General features: G+C 43.3%; 1 protein-coding gene across 2 annotated transcripts in view; it reads left to right on the top strand.

Moving 5' to 3' along the window:
* The window catches only part of KIRREL3 (kirre like nephrin family adhesion molecule 3), a 781,414-nt gene that overhangs the window by 752,396 nt on the left and 4,901 nt on the right, over positions 1-24,117 (top strand). For both annotated transcript variants that reach the window (XM_087706343.1, XM_087706345.1), the window contains one exon: positions 20,659-20,745. In XM_087706343.1, coding sequence (XP_087562469.1) covers positions 20,659-20,745 — 87 coding nt within the window. The remainder of the gene's footprint in view (positions 1-20,658; positions 20,746-24,117) is intronic.

The raw sequence follows: 24,117 nt of genomic DNA, 5'->3' as shown, positions 1-24,117 counted from the left end.
TGGCACCTCCTGAAATATTGGAACACTGCTATCATGTCTCCCCTAGTCCTTCTTTTCATTAGACCTACCCAGTTCTTGCAACCGTTCTTCATATGTTTTAGCCTCCAGTTCCCTAATAATCTTTGTTGCTCTTCTCTGCACTCATTCTAAAGTCTCCACATCTTTTTTACATTGTGGTGACCATACCTGAAGGTTGGCTTGGAGATCTTGATGTGCTTTTCAAAGGCTCTGGAACAAGGAGTGTGCAACTAGAAATGTTAGGATCACATGAGGCTTAACCAACGTCTTGGACATGCCTCCTAAGATCTTCTGGATGATTTTGCTGAGCTCTAAATTTTTAATAGTAATTTTATTACAAATTATAATTACAGGGATGAAAAACAAAAAATAGCTTGACTCCCTTTTCTTTGTGGCAGCCCCTGAGATATTGGAACACTGCTACCATGTCTCCCCTGGTCCTTCTTTTCATTAAACTAGACATACCCAATTCCAGCAATCATTTGTTTATGTTTTAGCCTCCAGCCCCCTAACACATATAAAGAACGGTTGCTGGAAACCAAGTTCTACTAATCCAAATGTTTCCTCCTGGAGCTAATATGTGGCACCCTTTCACTCTTTTATACTTTTTTCTGTTGACATAATTTCTGACCCAGCACACATGTCCATGTAATGCCCAATAGGTAGCATCATCCATGAGCAACTAAATGAGACTCAAGGATTGTCATGCAATAGGATGAAACTAAACCCTGCCATATGCTTTGTTCTCATTCCCCAAAATGTGGGGGGGGGGGCTCAAAAGTCTTAGAATCAACCTTCATCCTCTGATATTGAGATTTTCAGATAAAGACTGGGTGAATTTCCACCAAGCTGTTCTGCGTGTGCAGGGCCCAAAGCCATTGTGCCTATGAGAAGAAGAAGTCCTATTAGGAGAAGGCAGTTCCTTAGGAGTAAAATCTGCTCACAATCATGCTTATTCTGGGTTTTTTTTTCCATAACTAACAATTGGAATATGAACAAAGTGCCAGCATATCTCTGACTTTATACATTTTCGGTTTTAATACAACAGTGGAGAAGCAACATCTTGATATTAAACACCTCCTGATCGGGCTGATGTTTCTTGATGATATTACTCCGTGTGTTTTGGGTTACAATTGGACTTTGTTTTGAAATTTGATCCTTGTGTATTGTTCGCAGCTTCTTCAGCTTTATGCCTATACTATTTACCAACACCACTGTGAGGTTAGTGTTTTTGTCCAGAAACAGTTTGGGGTAGAATTCTTGGAATTGAAGTCCAGACTTTTCAAAGTCACCAAAGTTGAGAACCACTGCCAACATGGACAACTGAGTCAAGAATTATTATGTTACCAGCTGAGAAGTAGAAGCAGAAGTCTGATGCAAAACTAAACCTGATGTTGAAAACTTGTGTGTGCCACTTGATGTAGAAATGGCCCAGAGATGTGCAGAAATGTGCAGAAATTCCAGGAAGGATGCTATTAAGATAGAATAATAGGTGCTGGAAAAGACTCTTGTGAGTCCCTTGGACTGCAAGGTGATCAAACCAGTCAGTCCTAGAGGAGATCAACCCTGACTGCTCTTTAGAAGGCCAGAACCTGAAGATGAAATTCAAATACTTTGCCCCACCTAATGAGAAGAAAGGACTCACTGGAGAAGAGCCTAATACTGGGAAAGATTGAGGGCAGAAGAAGAAGGGCACAGCAGAGAATGAGATGGCTAAATGGAGTCACCGAAGCAGTAGGCATGAGCTTAAATGGACTCCAGAGGATGGCAGAGGACAGGAAGGCCTGGAGAAACATTGTCCATGTGATCGTGATGGGTCGGCATGCCTTCACGACTAACAACAAGAAGAATAACAGAAGTTTGAAAACCTATCAAAGTTCTTCTCTATTCCTTCATGTACGGAACAAAGTCAAGGCATTTTGATTTTCTCAGGACTAAGTAATCTTTTTCTGAAATGCCTCCCTTTGCTGTTCAATTATCCATCCCCACTTCCAAGGCCAGATGTTCATTTTTTTCCCTCGCAGCCTATGAATCTTGAACTGGAATTTCCATAGATGTCTTCCTGGAATTGATTCTTCCTGCAGAGCTATGCAATTTCTCCTCCACTGTGCATTTCTAATGATACGTGGGGTTGTTGAAAAGATTTTAGGTTAGGGAAGTGATTAATTTGTCTTTTTCTCTTTTAAATCTCACGCTTGGAGGGGGACAATGGTGTAGTAGAGTTGCAGTCTGTTCCTCTGGAGCTCTCCAAGGTCCTGAAATTCAGTTAATTTCAGATCTAGTGAAGACTTACTAATAACAGATCAGATGATCATTGAAATCTCTCTCTCTAATGTAACCAATTTAAGTTCATTTTGGCATTTAAAACCATTTACATGTTTTTTTACCATCCTCTCTCTCTTCCTTTATCCCCTTGCATCTACTCAGAGACACTTACCAACTGCTGATCCCTTTACCTTGAGCCCAGCAAAGTCCAACTTAACTTTAATGAAACTCCAAGCTTCAGCACCTACCTTTAATAGCTTTCAAGTCTTGTTCTTGACAATGTGACATCTACAGTTACTTACTGTAAAAAATAATATACTATTTTTTCTTCTACCTCTTTGTTCTATACTAGTTCCTATCATGAAATCCCATTCTAATAAAAGATACCATAATGAAGTTTCTAACACTCATCTATTATCATAACACCCCTCTTTTAACTTCCTTGATCTCAGATTCAACTCTTTTTTGTTTGTTTACGGTGTCTCACTATCTTTCAAAGCATTTTACTTTTTCGCTATGTTTTCCTATGGTGTTATTTTTTTTAATGGAGCTTTGCAATGCAATCCAGTAAAATTTATCCCAGCAGTAAGCCCTACTGCATTCAAGGAGCTTATTTCTGCCATAGATGAGACTACGTAGGAGTGCAATTTTAATCATTGTGGTGCTTATCCATTTAAACAGTGGAAAAGCTTTAGATATCTGGGAGCGCTGCATCTTTTCAACTAGAGTCATTTTTGGCTTCTACTCAATGAGATGTTTCCTGGGGAATATGTTGTTGTTAGGATAAGCATACAAATAATTCATGTTCCAAAAAAACCCTCATTAATTTTGACAGATAGTGTGGCTCTTTCTTCCTAAACTTCGAATATGGTCCATACAAAATGTGGTCAAAAATTCTCCCCATAAGAAGTATTATCTTCTCTACATTATGACAAGGATGTTTCTACAGTTCCAACATACCAGCTTTGTAATGCTAATATACATACAGAAGGTGTGTGTGAGAGAGAGGGGGGGAGGGAGAGAGAGACAGAGATGGAGGAGAGGGAGAGGGAGGGAGGGAGGGAGAGAGAGACAGAGACAGAGAGAGACAGAGATGGAGGGAGAGGGAGAGGGAGGGAGGGAGAGAGAGGGAGAGAGAGAGACCCAAGTCTTGACATTCTCACATGAAGTCGGTCTTCTTCTAAACTTCCATACATTCAGTTTTTAAGGACCTTATATAACTTTTGCCATCAATGCCTAGAATCCCCTTGCAAGTTGAAAAATGCTGCTGCATCATTTAATATTTGTGTGTTCAGCAGAACATGCCTACAACCACACAACCAAATCTGGGATTTGTTTAATGAGCTTCTGCTTTAATGGCCTTTTAGGATTCTCCCATTCAGATGAACAGGGCCAGAGCTTGTATGCTTGTGGGAATCAGAAAGTGCAGAATGCAGAGGGGTTGGTTATTGAAACCTCCTATAGCTCAATTCCCTGCTCAGGAATTAAATTTCTTGGGAAGACTTAGGGCTCCTTGGTATTTCTCAGTCTAATGCACACTGCACTGCAGAGTGGATGTGAGAATTAAATTGGGAGGGTGCATCAGCTGTTCTGAAGCTTTGGAAAGAGGATGCTAATGATAAAGGAAACATGGCAGAAATTGTTCTACCAAGAGATTGCTACACTTAGGGCTCTGTGTAGATATAGCAAGGATAGAGGAATTGGGATTATTATTTATTATTATCGAAGCCCATTTTCTTTTGGGAATTATCTCTTGTAGGTTGAGGATGGCGTTGCCAAGGCCATCAAATAATAAGGATCAGATCTACTCCTATTCTTTCTTTCTTTCTTTCCTTCTTTCCTTCTTTCTTCCCTCCCTCCCTCCCTCCATCCTTTCATCTTCCTTTTCCCCCTTTCTCTTCCCCCTCTCTCAATCTCTCTCACACTTCTTTCTGACTTCCTTCCTTCCCTTTTTCCTCCTTCCCCTCCCCTACCTTCCTCCCCCCCCCTCTCTCTTCCATGTTGAAATAGAGTAACAAGCTGCTCTTGCCAGGAAGCTGAACTGATTGCCTGGCTTTTAAATCTAAACCAAGCATTTTATGCCATGCTAACATTACAGAATGTCCCTTCTCTTCTTAATATATAGCATTTGCTCAGCAAATTTCACCACGTTCCAAGAAGAACAACAGTCCAGTTGTCCTATGAAATCATAAAGTCACACAGAGAAAGTAATGCTGAGATCAGTGAGTGTATCCATTTCTGCCCACACCACTTTTCTTCACATTCTTTTTTTTTTTCTGTCTAGGAAAGAATGAACCTCAAAATACTTGCCCTCCCTTTTTCCTGACTATTTTCAAACAAGTCTTGTAATATGGCAGCCTTTCGGCTCCAATTTCTAACACCTTCCTGTCTCTTTGAATTACCCATTCTGCCATTTTTGTGTTTAATATCAGGGCTGAGAATACGATTAACGTGTGGAGGACTTTGGCATTGCAATCATCTATGCAGATGTTAAATAGAAGGGCCCAGAATATAAGCCATCATAGCATCCATGAGAAATTGCTTTCCAATGTCACTACTCTTCCCTCTCGCCCATCAGATGCTACTCCGGCCATGCATCTTGGCTCACTTCCAAGCCAGTCCAAATTATTACCTATCCAGATTTTGCAGGTTGCCATCAAATCTGAAATCTAAAGGCATTAAAACAACTACACCTCTTTGAACCACTAAATTTGCAACTCCATCAAAAAAAGCAATCGGGTTGATGCTGTGCAATTTTCTGCTTCCCAACACAATGGGTTATCCAATTGCTGATGTTTCCTTTCACCCCTAGAAAATTTCACTAAATGTTTTCCACTACTGAAGTCCTATTGACTTCCACCAGGATTTCTCTTTGGAGGCAAAAAAATATTACATGCTTGTTCCCTTCCGCAGTTTTACAACTACGGCTCTTCCTAATTAATAGTTTAGTTCACCTAGAAGTTCACTTTACTCTATAGGTTGCCCAGTTCTGACATGGCTCATATTTTCTCTGTCTTACACTTCCTTATTCTATTGTTATATCTTTATTTACAAACCATTAAAATTCCTTATAATTGCACAGAGAGGTACTTAGAGATGATTTTGAAAAAGCAGCACACACAAAAGAAAAATACATAACAGAAGCCTCCCACCGTCCAGTGCGATCCCACAGAGTTGGCCTGTGGCCAGTGCGATCCCACAGAGTTGGCCTCCTCAGGGTGCCGTCAGCCAGACAGTGTCGGCTAGCAACCCCCAGGGGGAGAGCCTTCTCTGTGGGAGCGCCTTCCCTCTGGAATGAGCTGCCCCCGCAGCTTCGCATAATCCCCGACCTCCGGTCCTTCCGACGCGCCCTAAAAAGTTGGCTTTTCCAGCAAGCCGGCCTGGCCTGAATAGAATAAAATACAGGATTAATTTGGTAGTTAATTTTAATTTTTACATTTTTATTGTAAATATCAATTGGGGGTTTTTTTTGGATACTTTATTTAATGTCCCTTTTAACTTTTGTAATATGTGTTTTCTTTTATGTTGTACGCCGCCCTGAGTCCTTGGGAGAAGGGCGGCATATAAATCCAATAAACCTCAGAACCTCAAACGTCAGAATAACAAAATAACAGAGTTGGAAAGAACCTTGGAGGTTTTCTAGTCCTTTCACCTTTATTCACCTAAATCTTTATTATTTATCTGTTTGTTTGTTTGTTTGTTTGTATTCTATATCACCCATCTCACTAATTACAGTGATTCTGGGTGGCTTGATCCTTATAACCCATTTTTTTGATTTCACGTAATACATTGAACAATAAACGAACCAGATAGGGTGGATTGAACAACACTGCAAGTTGTCAGGGTTCCAAGTGACACACCCAACGAAATAAAACTCTGAGGCTTGAGTTTCTTCAAAGTTCCATTTTATTAAAGATGTCCTATTGGCACATCTGGGGAAACCTGAATCTGAAAGCTTCCAGGTTTTCCCCACCCAAATGAAAGTCCAAGTCCCTGCCCGCAGCACCCACATGTCCATCACATGGTCCAGTCAGGCACCATCCCAACTGGAGATGCCTCCCGGTTACCTCATCGCAGCTGCAGGGCAAAACGTCCTTGACTCTCTGAGAAGGGAATGTTATTTTGACTATATGTCACCCATACTCCATGCAATCTCCCCTCCCGTTTTCCCCACAGTAGAAACTGTGGCAGGCCTGAAGGCCCGATGCAAACAATGGCTTCCAGGTCCGACACAAGTAACTTCAAAAACTCCTCGGAACAAACCAAGGAAATGCTAATCCAACATAGCATGTTAGGGGACACACGGTGGCTAACTCTTGCGACCGACCTGGTGGTGTAAACTCAGCCAGTCTGTCTTTAGCGACCCTACTTAAACGGAAATGACAGGAACAAACTCAGCTAGAGAAAGTAGAAAGCTCCTTCCAGTCAGGTGAAAATTGTGTGTCTTATTTGAAAGCCTTGGGATAGAGATTTGGCTCCTCGGAACGTGTAAAGCAATATCTACTTGGGAAACATCATGTGGCTGTGCAATTATTTTTCTCGAGCATCCAACTCCACCTCGGGCACCTGCAGAACATGATTCCAAGTGACCTGGTCTGTTGAGTAGTAGCAATCTTTTCTACTCTTCCAGCCCCTGCAAAGAATCACAGGAGCTGTTGTAGACTGGGCTGTTTAGGGGAGAGGAGAGGTGAAGACAAAATAAGTGAAAATAAACCTCTGTGGACCCTTTGAACTCTGCAACACAGATGAAATTCGGAAGGAGGTTTCAATCCACCCTACCGCTTCTTCAACACAAAAATTCTCTGTTTTTTTTTTTAAAAAATAAAGAGCTAGCATGCAGAACGTAGTTAATCGGTGGAACCTGAGATAGTCTTCAGTTTGCCTCAGATTCAAACCATTCCCAATTGTTATCTAGATTATTCTACAATATTTATATGAGATACTAATTTTTTTCCCCATTGACCCAGTTAAGAATATGATGAGGAACAGGACTAGTGGTGACAGGAGAGCTGTCTTCCAATACCCAAGGGGCTGCCACAAAGTAGAAGGGATCAATCTGTCCTCCGAAGCACCTAAACTCAGGACAAGAAGCAATGGATGGAAACCAACCAAGGAGAGAAGCAACCTAGCACTAAGGAGAAATTTCCTGACAGTTAGAACAATTAATCGGTGGAACGACTTACCTCCAGAAGTTGTGACTGCCCCAACACTGGAAGTTTTTAAGAAGAAATTGGACAACCATTTGTCTGGAAAGATATAGGATTTCCTGCGTGAGCAGGGGGCTTGACTAGAAGACCCTCAAGGTCCATTTCAATTCTGTTATCCTGTTATTCTTTAACGCCTGGGGCATATTTTACAATTCTGTACAGATATCCAGGCACAAAATCCATCTTCTAAAAACCTTGACGGTCTTATTTTAACTTCTATGCACATTTCCAGTTCTTGTGGCTGTGAAGCTATACGTGATAGCCCGCTTGTATATGTGTACTCATGAATGCAACACAACACAAACACCAAATATGTGTTTCCCCCCTTTTAAGCTATTGTTTGTCTTCCTTTTATTCTGTCAAAGAGTTTTAAATAAATCCTCCATTCAAGACCACATTGATTTTAGAGCTGTAATTAATTTCATCCTTTGCTGCTTTTGTCAATGACCTTACAAACACTCTCTCTAATATTCTTGTATAGTTAAAAGTAAATTGACTCTTGTTTCTCTCTTTCTCTCTCTCTCTCTCTGCTTTTGGCATTGGTGGCCTCTCCATTATTTATGAGTCTTACATTTCGGTTCTTGAAATCACCTTGGAACAATTTTTCTCCTATGGGAAAGTCCACCTTTTGAGGAAGGCTGAGCTGCTCAGCAGATGCTACTGAACACATTCATAGACTTAAACCTTCTGGAAGTGGATATAAATCAGCAACTCTATTGGAAATACAATGGGGTATCCGTAATGATTTTGTGATAGGTAGAGGATAATTTACATTTGGTCCAACTGTCCAGAAGGGGAAGAATGGATAGGATCAAATTATTTAGTACATGTAGGATGACTCCATAGGGATGCAGTGGCTCAGTGGCTAAGACACTGAGCTTGTCGATCAGAAACATTGGCAGTTCAGCGGTTCAATTCCCTAGCGCCATGTAACAGAGTGAGCTCCCATTACTTGTCCCAGCTTCTGCCAACCAAGCAGTTCGAAAGCACATAAAAATGCAAGTAGAAAAATAGGAACCACCTTTGGTGGGAAGGTAACAGCGTTCCAAGCATCTTTGGCATTTAGTCATGCTGGCCACATGACCACTGAGACGTCTTCAGACAGTGCTGGCTCTTCGGCTTTGAAACGGAGATGAGCACCGCCCCATAGAGTCTGGAATGACTAGCACATATGTGCGAGGGGAACCTTTGCATTTACCTTTAGGATACAGTACAGACAGTGGTGGGATTCAGCCAGTTCGCACCACTCCGGGAGAACTGGTTGTTACATTTCTGAGCAGTTTACTGAACTGGTTGTTGGAAGAAACCATTAGGGCAGAAAACCAGTTGTTAAATTATTTGAATCCCACCACAATGTTCCGTGCGCCTTCGGCATTTAATCATGCTGGCCACATGACCACGGAGACGTCTTCGGACAGCTCTGGCTCTTTGGCTTTGAAACGGAGATGAACACCGCCCCTAGAGTCAGGAATGACTAGCACATATGTGCAAGGGGAACTTTTACCTTTACCCTAGAATGACTCCATGGGCAATATTTTTGTGGAGATTCTTGGTCATCCTGGTCATCGTTGCCCCGAAGGTGCTTTTTGTAAAAGGCAACCTTAAATCACTTTAACTTTTGCATTATTAACTTTAGACTGTCAATTTATAAGCCTTAGTTAAATGAATTATTGGGTTCTTGGCACTCCTTCCTTTTCGAAAAACAAATATAGATATCACCGATCTATACTATGACAGGAGGACAACAGAAACAACATCTTCCTCCCCACGCAGGACTAAAGGAAGCCACAGCCAGGGATTTTCTTTTTCAATCTGTTAAATTAAAACAGTTTCCTATAACTTTTTTAAAATTAGTCTCTTAGATCCATATCCAATTCAATTCCAGAACCATTCCTCAGATTTGGGGATGGGATTCTGAAGCATCAACTTGAAATGAGCATGCTACAAATTCTGGATACAACTCTTTTGGGTCCTGAGCCTCTGTGCAAAATACTATCTTAGGGTTAGAATTTCCACCCATATCCTGCTTTGTTGTAGATTCGTTATCTTTGCTCATGACAGGGCTACCTCTGTGTAAACTATTTTTGTTGAGATGGGCCTTCAGTAGAAAGTTCCCCATTACTTGCTTTCTATTTGTTGTGGGTTTTTTTTTTCCTTTAAAAATGTTAATTTCAGATGAGGATTCTGGTCTTTGATTGCAATCTGTGATTTTGCTCCAAGGTGCTTAGAGATTCAGAGATTCAGCAAATAAGCACTTTGAATAAATAAATCTCTGCATTTTGGGTTCTGCTCCTGTTCTTCTTCCGAACTGAATCAGCACCTCTTTCTCTCTTTCCTGCCTCAGAAACTTCATGTCTTGGCCCCTTTTTTTCAGTCAAAAAACCTCCGTTGCATGACCAAAGCTCAGAATTGCTCAAAGGTCTTCCCTGTGATGATTGTTCTGTTTTATGTAGGGATGTAGTTGATCAAACCCTCCGTTTTATGTAGTTCATTCAATTTCTGCAAGGCCTAAAGAGAAAAATCAATGCTTTTCTCAGCAACGACTCATGGAAATAGTATTTTTCTTCTGGCTCTGTTTCCATTCCCTTCTTCTTGCTAAACAGGAAACAGTTGAGGGGCGGAAAACCCTGCAAGGTCCATCAAACATTCAACATTTGGAAACAGCTGTTGATTATATGCCATCCCTGGGATCAGAGGGAGCATATGTCAAACAATGGCTGATAAACGTTATCAGGAGAGGTTAGCAGTTCTCTTCTCTTAGCCAGGAAAATCAGATTGGCCAGTGAGAAATGTTTCATTCTGAATGCTTAAAACTGGATGCTTTTAAGAAGATTCTGGTCAGTCACTGATCTGAAAGAGTATAGGTTCTCCTGCTTGAGCAGGGGGCTGGACTGGAAGACCTCCAAGGTCCCTTCCAGCTCATTCATTCTAAATTCTAAAATTTAGAAAGAATAAGTCATTATATGAATGTATACTCTGATGTTACCCATGTGCATTTTCATGGACAAACTTGGAAACAAAGTCTGGGTGAAAACATTCCACTTGCATCTAATTTTGGTGAGTCAGTTTGTTCTAGTGGTTGAGGTATCCGGGTAGAAACTGGGAGACTGAGAGTTCCACTCCCTCCTTAGGCATGAAAGCCAGCTGGGTAACTTTGGCCCAATCACCAGGAGATTGTGAGTTCTAGTGCCGCCTTAGGCATGAAAGCTGGATTGTGTGACTTTGGGCCAATCACCAGGAGATTGTGAGTTCTAGTCCTGCCTTAGGCATGAAAGCTGGATTGTGTGACTTTGGCCCAATCACCAGGAGATTGTGAGTTCTAGTGCCGCCTTAGGCATGAAAGCTGGATTGTGTGACTTTGGCCCAATCACCAGGAGATTGTGAGTTCTAGTCCCGCCTTAGGCATGAAAGCTGGATTGTGTGACTTTGGGCCAATCACCAGGAGATTGTGAGTTCTAGTTCTGCCTTAGGCATGAAAGCTGGATTGTGTGACTTTGGGCCAATCATCAGGAGATTGTGAGTTCTAGTCCCGCCTTTGGCATAAAAGCCAACTGGGTGACTTTGGGTCAATCACACTTTCTCAACCCAGCCCATCTCATAAGGTTATTTTGGGGGGAAAGAGGAGGAAGAAGGAATAATCAGGAATGTTTGCCATCTAGAGTTACTTATAAACAGTAATAAAGATGGAATAAAAATCTAATAAACAAACAAGTAAGGTTCAGAAAGGTAGCTGGCATTCTGACCCATCTCATTTTGATTGGGGGGGGGATGGGGATAGTCTGAATACAATTGTTTAGGGGTTCCAGCCATACTATCTGAGGTGGCGCAGTGGTTAGAGTGCAGTACTGCAGGCTACTTCTGCTGACTGCAGGCTGCCTGCAATTTGGCAGTTCAAATCTCCCCAGGCTCCCCAGCCTTCCAGCCTTCTGAGGTGGGTAAAATGAGGACCCAGATTGAGGGGGAAATTATGCGGACTCTGTAAACCTCTTAGACAGGGCTGTAAAGCACTGTTAAGTGGTATGTAAGTCTAAGCGCTATTGCTATCTTTTAGAAAATTCAATTTCATCCCCCTGCTTCTCACAACCTCCCACCCCCGCCCCAATCGGTATTCCTTGGTGTCTCAGCACATTTAGCTCCATCCTTCTTCTTTGTGCGTGTTTGAATTTCATGCATGGATGACAGTAGTTTAGGGAAAAGGGAAGATCCCGGAAAGTTTATGGTTCTCTCCTGGGTCATGAATTATGCTGGCTTGATTACACCAAACCGAATGCAGTTCTTGGTTTCTTAATGGCCTATAGCTTGTGTCCCCAACCCCTGGGCTATGACCCAGTAGCGGGCCATGGTCTGTTTGGAACTGAGCCAGATAAGTGGCGGATGAGCACACAAATGCTCGCAGCTCCACTTGTGTGTGTGTCAGGTGTGCACAAGTGTGCACAGCTCCGTTTGCACCAGAGGTGGGTTCCTACCAGTTCGCACCTATTCGGTAGAACCGGTTCATCAAATCTACCGAACCAGTTAGAAGAGGTTCCGCCAGTGGATCCGGAAAGCAGGCCACACCTACAGAAGAGGTTCCAAAATTTTTTGAAACCCACCACTGGTGGGTGTGTAATGTCCCGCAGTTATCTACGCATTAATAATGATCTAGTAATATTTCCTTATACATTTTAGGGACCTTTCCTTACATAATTGGTGTTTTCTTTCATACTTTTGGATTTCTAATTTCTGTTTCCATTAGTTGACAACTGCTAAAACCAATCCCACGTGAAAAAGTATTCAAAGCCTTCTTGATTTTAATTGCCAATTTATTTATTCCTGCACATTGTAATATTTATTCATTTACATATCTCTGTTTTTCCACTGTTGTGCAAACACAATTCAGCAGCTGCTAACATGTGTAAAATTAAATATATATTATACTCCCTTTCAAATAGCCAACAAAATATTTCTGGTTTTAATTCCATATCTTGCTTTACGATTGCTTCTAACCACTAACCTCTGAATAGCTACTTGGACCGACCTAAGTACTAATTCATAATTTCATATCCTGTCTCATGGGCAGCAAGCCACTCCCATCCGGTCACATGGGTGGCAAGCCACTCCCACAAAGGAGGCCACACCCACAGGGTAGGTTCCAACAATTTTTGAAACCCACCACTGGTTTGCAAGTGGAACCATTCCCTCTCCCCTCCCTGCTACTGCCAGCTTTTCACAAAGCTGAAAAGGTTGGTGATCGCTGACCTATAGCAATCTCCCCCAATGCAAAGCCTCTGTACCAGTGTTTCTCAACCTTGGCACCTTTAAGATGGGTGGACTTCAAGTTCCAGAATTCCCCAGCCAGCGTGGAGAACCAGTTAAATATGACCCAGTAGTGTGCAGCAGTAGCCAAAAAAGGCAATGTAATCCTAAGTTGCATTAACAGAGGGATGCAATCACGATCAAGGGAGGTACTAATACCACTCTATAAACCCTTAGTAAAACCACACCTAGAATACTGGATCCAGTTTTGGTCACCACACTATAAAAAAAGATGTTGAGAGTCCAGAAAAAGTGCAGAGAAGAGCAACCAGGATGATTAGGGGACCAGAGGCTAAAACATATGAAGAACGGTTGCATGAACTGGGCATGGTTAGTCTAGTGAAGAGAAGGACTAGGGGAGACATGATAGTAGTGTTCCAATATTTGAGGGGCTGCCACAGAGAGGAAGGGGGTCAAGCTATTGTCCAAGGCACCCGAAGGCCAGACAAGGAGTAATGGATAGAAACTGATCAAGGAGAGATTCAACCTGGAAATAAGGAGACATTTTCTGACAGTGAGAACCATCAACCAATGGAACAGAAGTTGCTTATGGGAGCGTCATCCCTGGAGGCTTTCAAGAAGAGAATGAACTTCCATCTGTCAGAAATGGTGTGGGGTCTCCTTCTTGGACGGGGCCTTGAACTAGATGACCTTTAAGGTCCCTTCCAACTCTGTTAATCTGTTAATGGCTGGCTGGTGAATTCTGAGAGTTGAAGTCCACCAAAGTTGAGAAACACTGCTCTGTAGAAACACTGTACAATCCTACATTCTCTCCCCCGACCCCCTTTTCAATCGCAATGCAATGCAAAGCTTCCCCAGATCATTAGGAACTCCAGGCAGGGAAATGAAGAGAGTCTTCCTCCTGTACACCCCGCAGGCCTTTTAAAAACAAGCAAACACAGAAAGAAATCAACTTTCCTACACCACCTATTTACGGCAGGAATTTAAGGGGAGAACCGGGGTGTCGATGAAGATGGAAGATGTTACAGAGAAGGGGTGGGGAAAAAATAAATGAATTTCCCACTGTTCATTGATGAAGTGAGATTGTATTGAGCTAAGCCTCAGTGTAAACTTTATTAAAGGTCACACTAATGAATGGCTTAATTCTAGAATTATAAATTAACTCATGGGGTTTCTGCTTTGTGAACAACTGTGCTTTTCTGGATCTAACTATCCTCAAGCTACAAGGAGCTCGAGAGAGAGAAAACAGACCAAGTTCAGAGGGCAACGGTGCCATCTGCTGATCAGAGGCATTCATTGCATCTCAGAACTGTATCAGTATACTGTATATCTTCTGTAAAGCAGAACGTATCAGGGGAAAAAATTATCACGGATAAAGCTGTTTATTTAACTGTGACTAAATAATCCCACTATTTTTTTTTATGTAAATATGTTTTATTTTCATTTCATTTCGTAGAATCACATATATACTGTGCATAACTGGGGCATATAACATTGAACAATAAACACAGCCCGCCCTCTTGTCAACAATACCCCCCAAAATACAAACCCAATACACCACTTCGACCCACCATACACCCTTTCTTTCGCCCCCCTCCAACTTTCGTTCTTCCCTCCAACTTTCCCCTCTATCCTACTTCCCTTCCCCCTCTATCACTCCTCTCTCCCAATACACTCCCTCCCTTCCTTCTCACCTCCCTCCAATCCTTTCTCTCACCCTCTCTACCCCTCTTTCTTCTTTCCCTCTACTCCTCCCTTCGGTGTATCTCTGCTATCTATCAATATATTCAGCTTGTCTTATTTTAACACTAGAGTTAAAAAGCAACAGTATACAAGTGCAATTGTGTTATTTTAAAATCTAACATGTACTATATTTCCCCCCTCCCCCCTCCCCCCTAAGACCCCACCTCCCTTCCCTCCCCCCGACTTCCCAGAGCCCGTACACGGTATAGCTTTTTAACAATCACAGTCTAAAATAATCCCACTATTTTTGTAAACTTCTTCCTATCAGTAAACCTACAAAAGTAATAGGTCTTGCAAATTCTTCAAAGGGGGGGGGGGGTTAAAACAGCCACAAGCAATAGTAACAGCACTTAGGCTTATATACCAGTGCTTTACAGCCCTCTTTAAGCGGTTCACAAAGTCAGCATATTGCCCCCAACAATTTCGGTCCTCATTTTACAGGCCTTTTGGAAGGATGGAAGGCTGAATCAACCTTGATCCTGGTGAGATTCGAACTGCCAAATTGCAGGCAGCCAGCAGGCAGCAGAAATAGGCTTCAATACTGCACTCTAGCCACTGCGCCACCGTGGCTCACAAACAAATATAAAAGCGCTTTTTATATATATATATATATATATATATATATATATATATATATATATATATATATATATATATATATATATATATATATATATATATATATATATATATATATATATATATATATATATATATATATATATATCTTAAAAGCAGTTTTGTTTGACGCAGACTTGTGTGGCTGCTTCAAAAGCTCCTTCTGGCTGATTAAACACATTTATGGACACAACTATTTTGCTTGAAGCAGCTTAGGTGCACATCGCAGCTTACAATGCCCGTGTGAAAAACCTGAAACAAGGAAGCAGCTGCTTTAATAAGGCAAAAAAAGGTACCTGTCAAAACCTCTCCATTAAATAATTAGGAAAGAAGACCACGAGACTCCATGAGTAGAAATCAAGTGTACTTTTACTAATTATAAATGATTAAAGGCATAGCAAAGCGAAGTCTGATTATTTAGGCGCGAAAGCGATTGATATATAGAATAACCCATTCCCCACCCCTTGGCATCACAGTTACAGTCCAATCATAATTCTCCCAAGTGTCAGGTGTGAGATAACTTCAAAAGGCATCACGAAGATGGAATGTCGGTGCCGTTAGTCCTGGCGGGAATCTCCTCCGCATGCGTAGTCCGACAGGCAGCTGAGCTCCAGAACCTTCCTCCAGCACAATTAGTAGCCCCTCCCAAATACCATGCCCTCCCTCCCCGTTTCATAGCAGTCGAAGCAGCAGCAAAGCAGAGGCTGACAGTACCCTTGTGTATCCTAAAGCAGTTCTGAAATTATTTTGATTTTTAAAAAAAATTTAATCTGAAGAATTTGCAATGTTCTAAAAGTAATATGACTAAAATGATCGTCAAACATTAGAACTACTGAGGATTGCCCAAGCTGACACTTAAGCCCTGAAAAAACACTCGTATAGATTTTTTTTCCACCTCCACGTGGCCTGAATTTAATACTTTATGATACCCGTATTTGCTCTGCTCCATCAACAGATATGACCAGGGGCTGCTGTTTCTTTCCCAGCCAGGAAAAAAACAAAACTGAGACACCTTAATTTATGACATCAAATAGCTGCACCAAAAGCTTTCCAGCACCTCTACAGAAACGGCTGCAGGGGAAGTAATTCCGCCCTCATTTGCCGAGGCTTTAAAAGAAAGACATGTTGGAAGTCAAGCAACAATCAGTACTGTATTATAGATTTAGATTTTCGATTAGCTGGGGCATCCCGAAACAGTAATTCCATTAGAAGCTTCAGTCTTGCAATGGCAAAAAAAAAAAAAGAGAGGAAATGCGGAGGCTACACAGAGCCGATCGATATCTTAGGGAAGATAAAAGGCAACAGAGAAATTGCCCAATAAGTATTCAAGTCTCATCCGAGGCCCACCTTCCTGAAAGAAGGGTAATTAAAGCCATATTCTAATTAACATAGACTTTGCCCCCAATCAGAAGCATCCTTTGCAGAAAAACTAATGAGGCTGGGAGAATAGGCTGTTGCTTACAGATCCATCTATTGAATTAAAGTGAAAGCAGCCTTTAAAAACGTGATAATGGGGAAAACAAACAAGCCCAGGGAAGGACAGATTCTCCTAAGAGTGAAATGCAAAACACTCCGGAATCCTCTTCTTCCTCCAAGGAGCGTTGAGACCAGTGGTGGGTTTCAAAAAATTTTCCGAACCTACTCTGTGGGTGTGGCCTCCTTTGTGGGAGTGGCTTGCCAGCCATGTGACCTGGTGGGAGTGGCTTGCCGGCCATGTGTTTTCTCTCTCTCTCTCTCTCTCTCTCTCTCTCTCTCTCTCTCTCTCTCTCTCTCTCTCTGTCTCTCTGTCTCTGTCTCTTTTTCCTTTTTTTCTTTCATCTCTCTCACTTTTTCTTTCTTTTTTTCTTTTTTCTTTCTTTTTTTCTTTCTTTCTTTCTTTCTTCCTTTCTTTCTCTTTCTCTTTCTCTCTCTTTTTTATTTCTTTCTTTCTTCCTTTCTTTCTCTTTCTCTCTCTTTTTTATTTCTTTCTTTCTTCCTTTCTTTCTCTTTCTCTTTGTCACTCTGTCACAGTGTGTGTGTGTGTGTGTGTGTGTGTGTGTGTGTGTGTGTGTGTGTGTCAGTGGTGGGTTTCAAAAAATTTTGTAACCTCTTCTGTAGGTGTGGCCTGCTTTCTGGGTCCACTGGTTGAACCTCTTCTAACCGTTTCGGTAGATTTGACGAACCGGTTCTACTGAACTGGTGCGAACTGGTAGGAACCCACCTCTGGTTGGAATAGCATAGCCCTAGAGCAGGGGGTGTCAAACTCGATTTCACCGAGGGCTGCATCAGGGTTGTGTTTCAGGGTGGGGCTAGGGGGCTGGGCCAGCTCAACGTCGGGGAGGGGGGCCCGTGGTGGCCTGAGCACTGAGCACATGGGCTCCCGAGCTCCGTTTTTGGCTGCCTCGCCTTCCTGCAACCCCTCTGCCAGTGAAAACGGAGCTGCATTTTCATTGGCAGAGGGTAGCAGGAGGCCTTGGCAGCTGAAAACAGAGCTCAGGAGCCTGTTTTCGCTGCCAGCACTGGGGGCTGGTCCTTCACTGTTTCCAGGGCGGCTCCGTGTGCCAGATCTAAGTACCCCACGGGCTGGATCTGGGCCTTGAGTTTGACACCTCTGCCCTACAGATTCATATGCCCTCTCACAATAACACTAAGAGTTTTATCACAGGTGTTGCTTTACATATGTAAACCCCTTGCGGGATGGATGTAGTTGGTGTATTAAAATGTGTGGTCTTTCCCCTTCCTGGATATTTGCGTTTTGCATTGTATTATTTGTATGCATTGTCTGACTTGTTTTATGCAGTGCACCGACTAGAGATGTGATGGAAGCAAATGGCTATACACATAATAGCTTCTTTCACACACACACACACACACACACACACACACACACACATACACACAAGCCCACAGCACCCTTCTTAGGCGAGATTAAGTTTTAGGCCTACCTCGGGCCACTCAAGGACTGGAAGAGGGCAGTGTGCTCTATTACAGAAGCAACATGCCAGCTTCAGTTGCTTGAGGCTTATCCAGTGCAATTCAATGTCAAGTATAACAGGGGGACTGCAGGGATCTCTTGGTGATCTCGTTGCCTCCATATCCCTTGCGCATAAATCTTTAAATGGAGGACCCATAGGTGCTTTTTTTCAAAAGGCAACCGGACTTTCCTTTGTTTTTCCTTGGAGAAATTCTTCAGTTCTGACGGAATGGTGGAGAATGGTCAAGATTGGTCAGAACTTGAAGAAGCTTCTTGGGTGGGAAGCGAAAAGTTTTCAAGGAGAAACAAAGGAAACTCCAAGGGGATTGCCTTTTGAAAAAGCACCTTTGGGACAACCAGGACCTGGACGACTGAGAATCTCCATAGATGGAGAAGGGAGAAGGAAGTCCACAGGTGGAACTCCCATGGTGAGATCAGACTTTGGGGATGGTCATAGTACATAATGTATAAAAGTCTGTAGAGATTCTCAGTCAACCAGGTCCTGGTTATCCCAAAAGGCCCTGGATGACTAAGAATCTCTCCAGACTTTGAGCTATACAATTTGGGATGAACACCCTTTGAGTGGTGTGGGAGTAGGGATGGATTTCCAGAGGGGGGGAAAATTGCAGGAACCATTTGCACCACTCGGTTGACTCTGAGGACACAGATCAAACCTCCAAGTGCTTCAACGACCTTCTAAAACAGAGGTCCTCAAACTTTTTAAACGGGAGGCCGATTCACAGTCTCTCAGACTGTTGGGGTGGGTGGGTGGATCAGCTGGGTGGGTGGGCGTGGCTAGGTGGTCATGTGACTGGGTGGGTGTGGCCAATTTAGCAGTCCATTTTGCCTTTGTCCTCGCTGTACTTGCCCCTCCCCTATTCACCCACCAGCCCTGGCTGTGAAAAACACCTTGAAAGCCTGTTTTTAAAGCATTTTTAAAGACTTTTAAAGCACTACTTTTCAAGCTGGCGGAAGCCCCTCCCCTATTCACCCACCAGCCCTGGCTGTGAAAAACACCTTGAAAGGCTGTTTTTAAAGCATTTTTAAAGACTTTTAAAGCACTACTTTTCAAGCTGGCGGAAGCCCCTCCCCTATTCACCCACCAGCCCTGGATCCTATGGCTGTGAAAAACACCTTGAAAGGCTGTTTTTAAAGCATTTTTAAAAGACTTTTAAAGCACTACTTTTCAAGCTGGCGGAAGCCCCTCCCCTATTCACCCACCAGCCCTGGATCCTATGGCTGTGAAAAACACCTTGAAAGGCTGTTTTTAAAGCATTTTTAAAAGACTTTTAAAGCACTACTTTTCAAGCTGGCGGAAGCCCCTCCCCTATTCACCCACCAGCCCTGGATCCTATGGCTGTGAAAAACACCTTGAAAGGCTGTTTTTAAAGCATTTTTAAAGACTTTTAAAGCACTACTTTTCAAGCCAGCAGCAGCCCCTCTCCTACTCACCCCCTGGCCCTGGATCATGTGGCTGCACTGGTGAGATCACCCCTCAGTCAGCTGGTCCTCCCCAGCACCCTCCAGCCTTACCTTCGGCAGCAGTGGTGGGATCGGAAGAGCAGCTCAACCAGTGAGATAACTAACCAGCTGGAGTGGATGCTCGCTGGAAGATAAGGCCGACAGTGAGGAGCAGGGTGAGGGGAGGGGCTGAATCCCATCACGCTGCGGGATGGATTCTTTGTATTGGCGGGCTGTATCCGGCCCACGGGCCGTAGTTTGAGGCTTGGTGCCCTAAAAGGATGCAAATGACCAACTGTCTGCAAGGAATATAAATCCTTCCATTCCCCACCGTCCCGTTAGAGCTGAAGAAGCTTCTTAGATGAGAAGCAAAACATCTTCAAAGGGAAAAAACAAGAAAGTACAGTTGCTTCCTGAAAAAGCAGCTTTGGGATACACAGTGTATGCTATCACTGTTGGTAACAGGCTGAAAGGGAACACAAGGGTTTTGCTTCATCCTGGTTCTTGAACCCAATTCCCTAAACTTTGGATTGAGATTTCTAGTGCTTGATGCAGCCGCGCGAGCGATTGTGGGTGCACCTAGGTACACCCACATCACACCTATCCTCCGCGAGCTGCACTGGCTACCCATTAGTCTCCGGATCCGCTTCAAGGTGCTGGTCGCAACCTATAAAGCCCTACATGGCATCGGTCCTGGGTACCTGAGAGACCACCTCCTGCCGATTATCTCCCATAGACCGATTAGATCTCACAGGTTAGGTCTCCTCCGGATTCCATCTGCCAGCCAATGTCGGCTGGCGACCCCCCGGGGGAGAGCCTTCTCTGTTGCAGCTCCAGCCCTCTGGAATGACCTCCCCATGGAGATCCGGACCCTTACTACCCTCCCAGCCTTCCGCAAAGCCACCAAGTCCTGGCTGCTCCAGCAGGCCGGGGGGGCTTGTGAAACATCCAGCCCCACGGAAATTGTGAATGTTGTGTTTTTAAAGTGTTGTCTTTGTCTTTGTCTATTTATCCCCTTTCCCTTGTCTATTGTGAGCCGCCCGGAGTCCTCCGGGAGTGGGCGGCATACAAGACAAATACATACAATACAAATACAAATACCTCTTCAACCCACCATTTTCTTCCCTTGAACCCTAGATGGACAGAAGTGAGTTTCAACAAGATTCGGTCCTTAAACAACTGGAGGTCCTCAAGGAGGAAGAGAAAGAATTCCAGAATTTGAAGGTAATTCCAAGATTACAGGATTCAACTTTACCTATGCAAAGTGGGGATTGATTTTCCTGGGAGGAGCGGGGGTGTGTCTGAATCTGCCAGGGAAGAAGGGGGAGATTTTATGGCTGTGTAAAAACAAACTTAAGCTAGAGAAATTAGATTTAAGCATCATAGCATTGCTGCAATCAATTCCACCACATGAAAAATTTTTTTAAAAAAAAAGATTTACGCAGGTGTAACCTTTTTTGGGGGGTCATGAAAATCAGCCAAGTCCACAAAGTCAAGTGAGATTGATGTAGCAGAAGTTAAGGACTTTCAGAATTACGGAGGGGAACAATTTCACCACCTCTGATCTTCGTGCAGATCAGCTTAAGCTGTATCCTCAATAGCGTCCTAATTTGGTTTTTGTAACAAGATACTAAATTGGCCCTAAAGCTCAGTGACCCAGGTTGGTAGGCTACCGTTTTGTTCAATGAGAGCACGAGCAATTAACCTAGTCAGGAATGCAAGAGGAACTTAAAAGCAGAGGGAAATCAAGAGGGATCTTCTGAATCCAGTTTAGGGGTCATATATAACAAAGGCAACGTTGATTCATTTGAACCACAGGCAGAAAGCATAATTGGCTTCAGAAGTACAAGGCCAGCATTTCTTTCAAGCACGATATCCATGCAGGAAGACTCCACCCAAGCTGATCTTTACATTCATTAGCTCTTTTGGAGTAAGGTCAACCGAGGAGAAATTTCTGACACATGATGAAGGCTTTCATTCCCAAGGATCCTGCCTGTATTGCTAAAATCACTGCCCTGACACTGGCAAGGGTAGGATTCAGCCCATTCGCACAGCTCTGGGTGAACCGGTTGTTGCAAGGACCCGCTGTCCCCAGCCACACACCCCCTCTCAGGAGTCTCCACGTAGCCCGTTCATCATGCCAGGTAGAGCAGGGCCCATGCAGAGGCTCTGGGAGGGCAAAAAAACGGGCCTCCTGGAAGTCCGTTTTCACCCTCCTGGAGGTTCGGGGAAAGCCTCCAGAGCCTCCAGAACCTGTCAAGAGTGAAAAACAGGCCTACTGGAAGTATCGGCAGTCCAAAAATGGGCCTGTTTCTGGCCTCCGAAGGGCCTTCATGTGACCCGTCAAAACCGCGCTCGACTAAGCTGCGCCCGATTAAACTGCGTCGCTGACGTCATCAACAGGGCGACAACAGCCAGTGCGGAGAAAGAAGGGCGCTTTAAATAGCGCTTTGAAAGCAAGCCGATTCAACTTAAGGTAAGGGTTAGGTTTAGGTTTAGGTTTAGGTTTAGGGTTAGGGTTAGGGTTAGGGTTAGGGTTAGGGTTAGGGTTAGGGTTAGGGTTAGGGTTAGGGTTAGGGTTAGGTTAAGGGTTAGGGTTAGGGTTAGGGTTAGGGTTAGGGTTAGGTTAAGGGTTAGGATTAGGGTGAGGGTTAGGGTTAGGGTTAGGGTTAGGGTTAGGGTTAGGTTAAGGGTTAGGTTTAGGGTTAGGTTTGGGATTAGGTTTAGGGGGGTTAGGTTTAGGTTTAGAGGTTAATTTTAGGTTTAGGGTTTACAGCGTGCTTCTGTCTCCGCGCTGTTGTCGCCCTGTTGATGACGTCAGCTAAGCGATTTAGTCGGACGCGGTTTACTCGAGCACGGTTTTGTGGTGGAACCGGGCCTTCAGAGCCTGGGGAGAGTGAAAATTTCCCCACACACACACGCCATGGTGCAGGAGGCCGAGTAGACCACACCCACCCAGCAACCAGGCAGAGAACCTGCGTTCTTGCAAATTCCAAGGAAGTTGAAGCAGTCAGTCCTCCTGCCCCTAAACCGTTTAGCTGGATCTGAGACCTCAGGAGAAAGACCTATGGAGTCATACCCCTCCTTCACAGGAAACATCTGTTGATTGTTGTAATACTTGCAGGCTATAGCTATTTTTCTTCTCTGGAAAAAAGTTGCCACTTCTGCATCTCTGCAACTTATTGTTTGAAAGGGAGATGCATGAATTATGCACGCAGGTTGTACAATTGGTAGAGCTGCCCATTTGTAAGTAATAGTATTGTTAAGTACCAGAGCATTGACGTAGCAGCACAAAGTATACTATTATTTCATCCAAAATTGGACACCACTTAGGTCTCCCTTGCTTTCTATACTCCCTTGTTACTGTGGAGTTCTTGGTGTTCTCTGAGCTTGGCTCTTTCCTTGCAGATGTTTCTGTTGGAATTCATTGTTGGAATGTATTTCTATGCAAACCACTACAGTATTCAGCCAGTAGATGGCAGTATTTACAAGATTGGATCTATGGTATATACTCTATGCTCTTTGTTCTAAGTAGAGTTTCCTGTTTCCTGTTACAGTTAAATAATTGAGCAGTAAAGCACATGGTGATTGTTCTCTTTGTTTGCTCTGTGTGGTGCTTTATATAAGGATTACCCAACTAGGTAACATCAGTGTAAAGCAATGTACCAAGTTCAGAGACCACCTAGGACCCCACAATTCATCCCTAAGGTACAAATATTTTATATGTTGTTACTCTTTACCTATTCTCACTTTGGTACTTTATCATCGTTATATTATATAGCAGGCATCTCCAAACTTGGGAATGTTAAGACGTGTGGATTCCCAGCATAGCTGGCTGAGGAATTCTGGGGATTGAAGTCCACAAGTTTTAAAGTTGCCAAGTTTGGAGACCCCTTGCTGTATAGATTAAGAACTTAAAGACGCTGAGCCAGGCCTGGGCAATGCTCCCATCTGGACTCCATGCCATCTCCTGTTCAAAGAGTAAGGAGAAAAGCAACAGCCTTGAGTTGATTCATTGTCTTGGTCTACCTACTTCAATGTTGTTTACTGAAGCTTTCTTCTTCCTGCTGTAATATCCAGCAAGCAATTCCCGTGATTCTCATTCAGTAGGATAATTATCCATGACGAGTGACAATTATTAGAGTGATAATCTCACATCTGGAGGCAGAACATTAGAAAAGGACACAATGAAGTGCAATAAATTCCCCGCATTTCAGATCTAAATCAGTTAGACTTTGGGATGATGGACATGTAATCTGGGAAATGTAATTGTGGAGAGAAAGCATGCATTTCACTGCAGTGCAATAGTATATCACCATAACTTTGCAAAGCTGGATGTTCTAGTGATTAAAAATACCAAAGAAGGCATTTTATCTCGACTAAACCAGCCCCGTCTTTCTGTTTTAAAAAAATCTGCTTTCCTTTTCGGTCAGCCTCCTTTATGATATCACAAAATCCTAAATCTCTTCGGATGGTAGTGCCTTAAAGTCCTCCCCCTCTTCTTAAATGAGGCTTTCAACACAATTTCTCTGGCATGCACAGGAGGAAGTAGAGCTTCCAAAAGCTCACTCTCTCCTTTGAAACACACAGGCCTTT

This window comes from Thamnophis sirtalis, unplaced genomic scaffold, assembly GCF_051295495.1.
Source record: "Thamnophis sirtalis isolate CommonGarterSnake01/CBP01778 unplaced genomic scaffold, rThaSir2_p1.2 scaffold_2, whole genome shotgun sequence".
In the NCBI taxonomy this organism is placed as follows: domain Eukaryota; kingdom Metazoa; phylum Chordata; class Lepidosauria; order Squamata; family Natricidae; genus Thamnophis; species Thamnophis sirtalis.
Note: the sequence above shows the minus strand (reverse complement) of the source record. Positions and strands in the feature narration are given on the sequence as shown.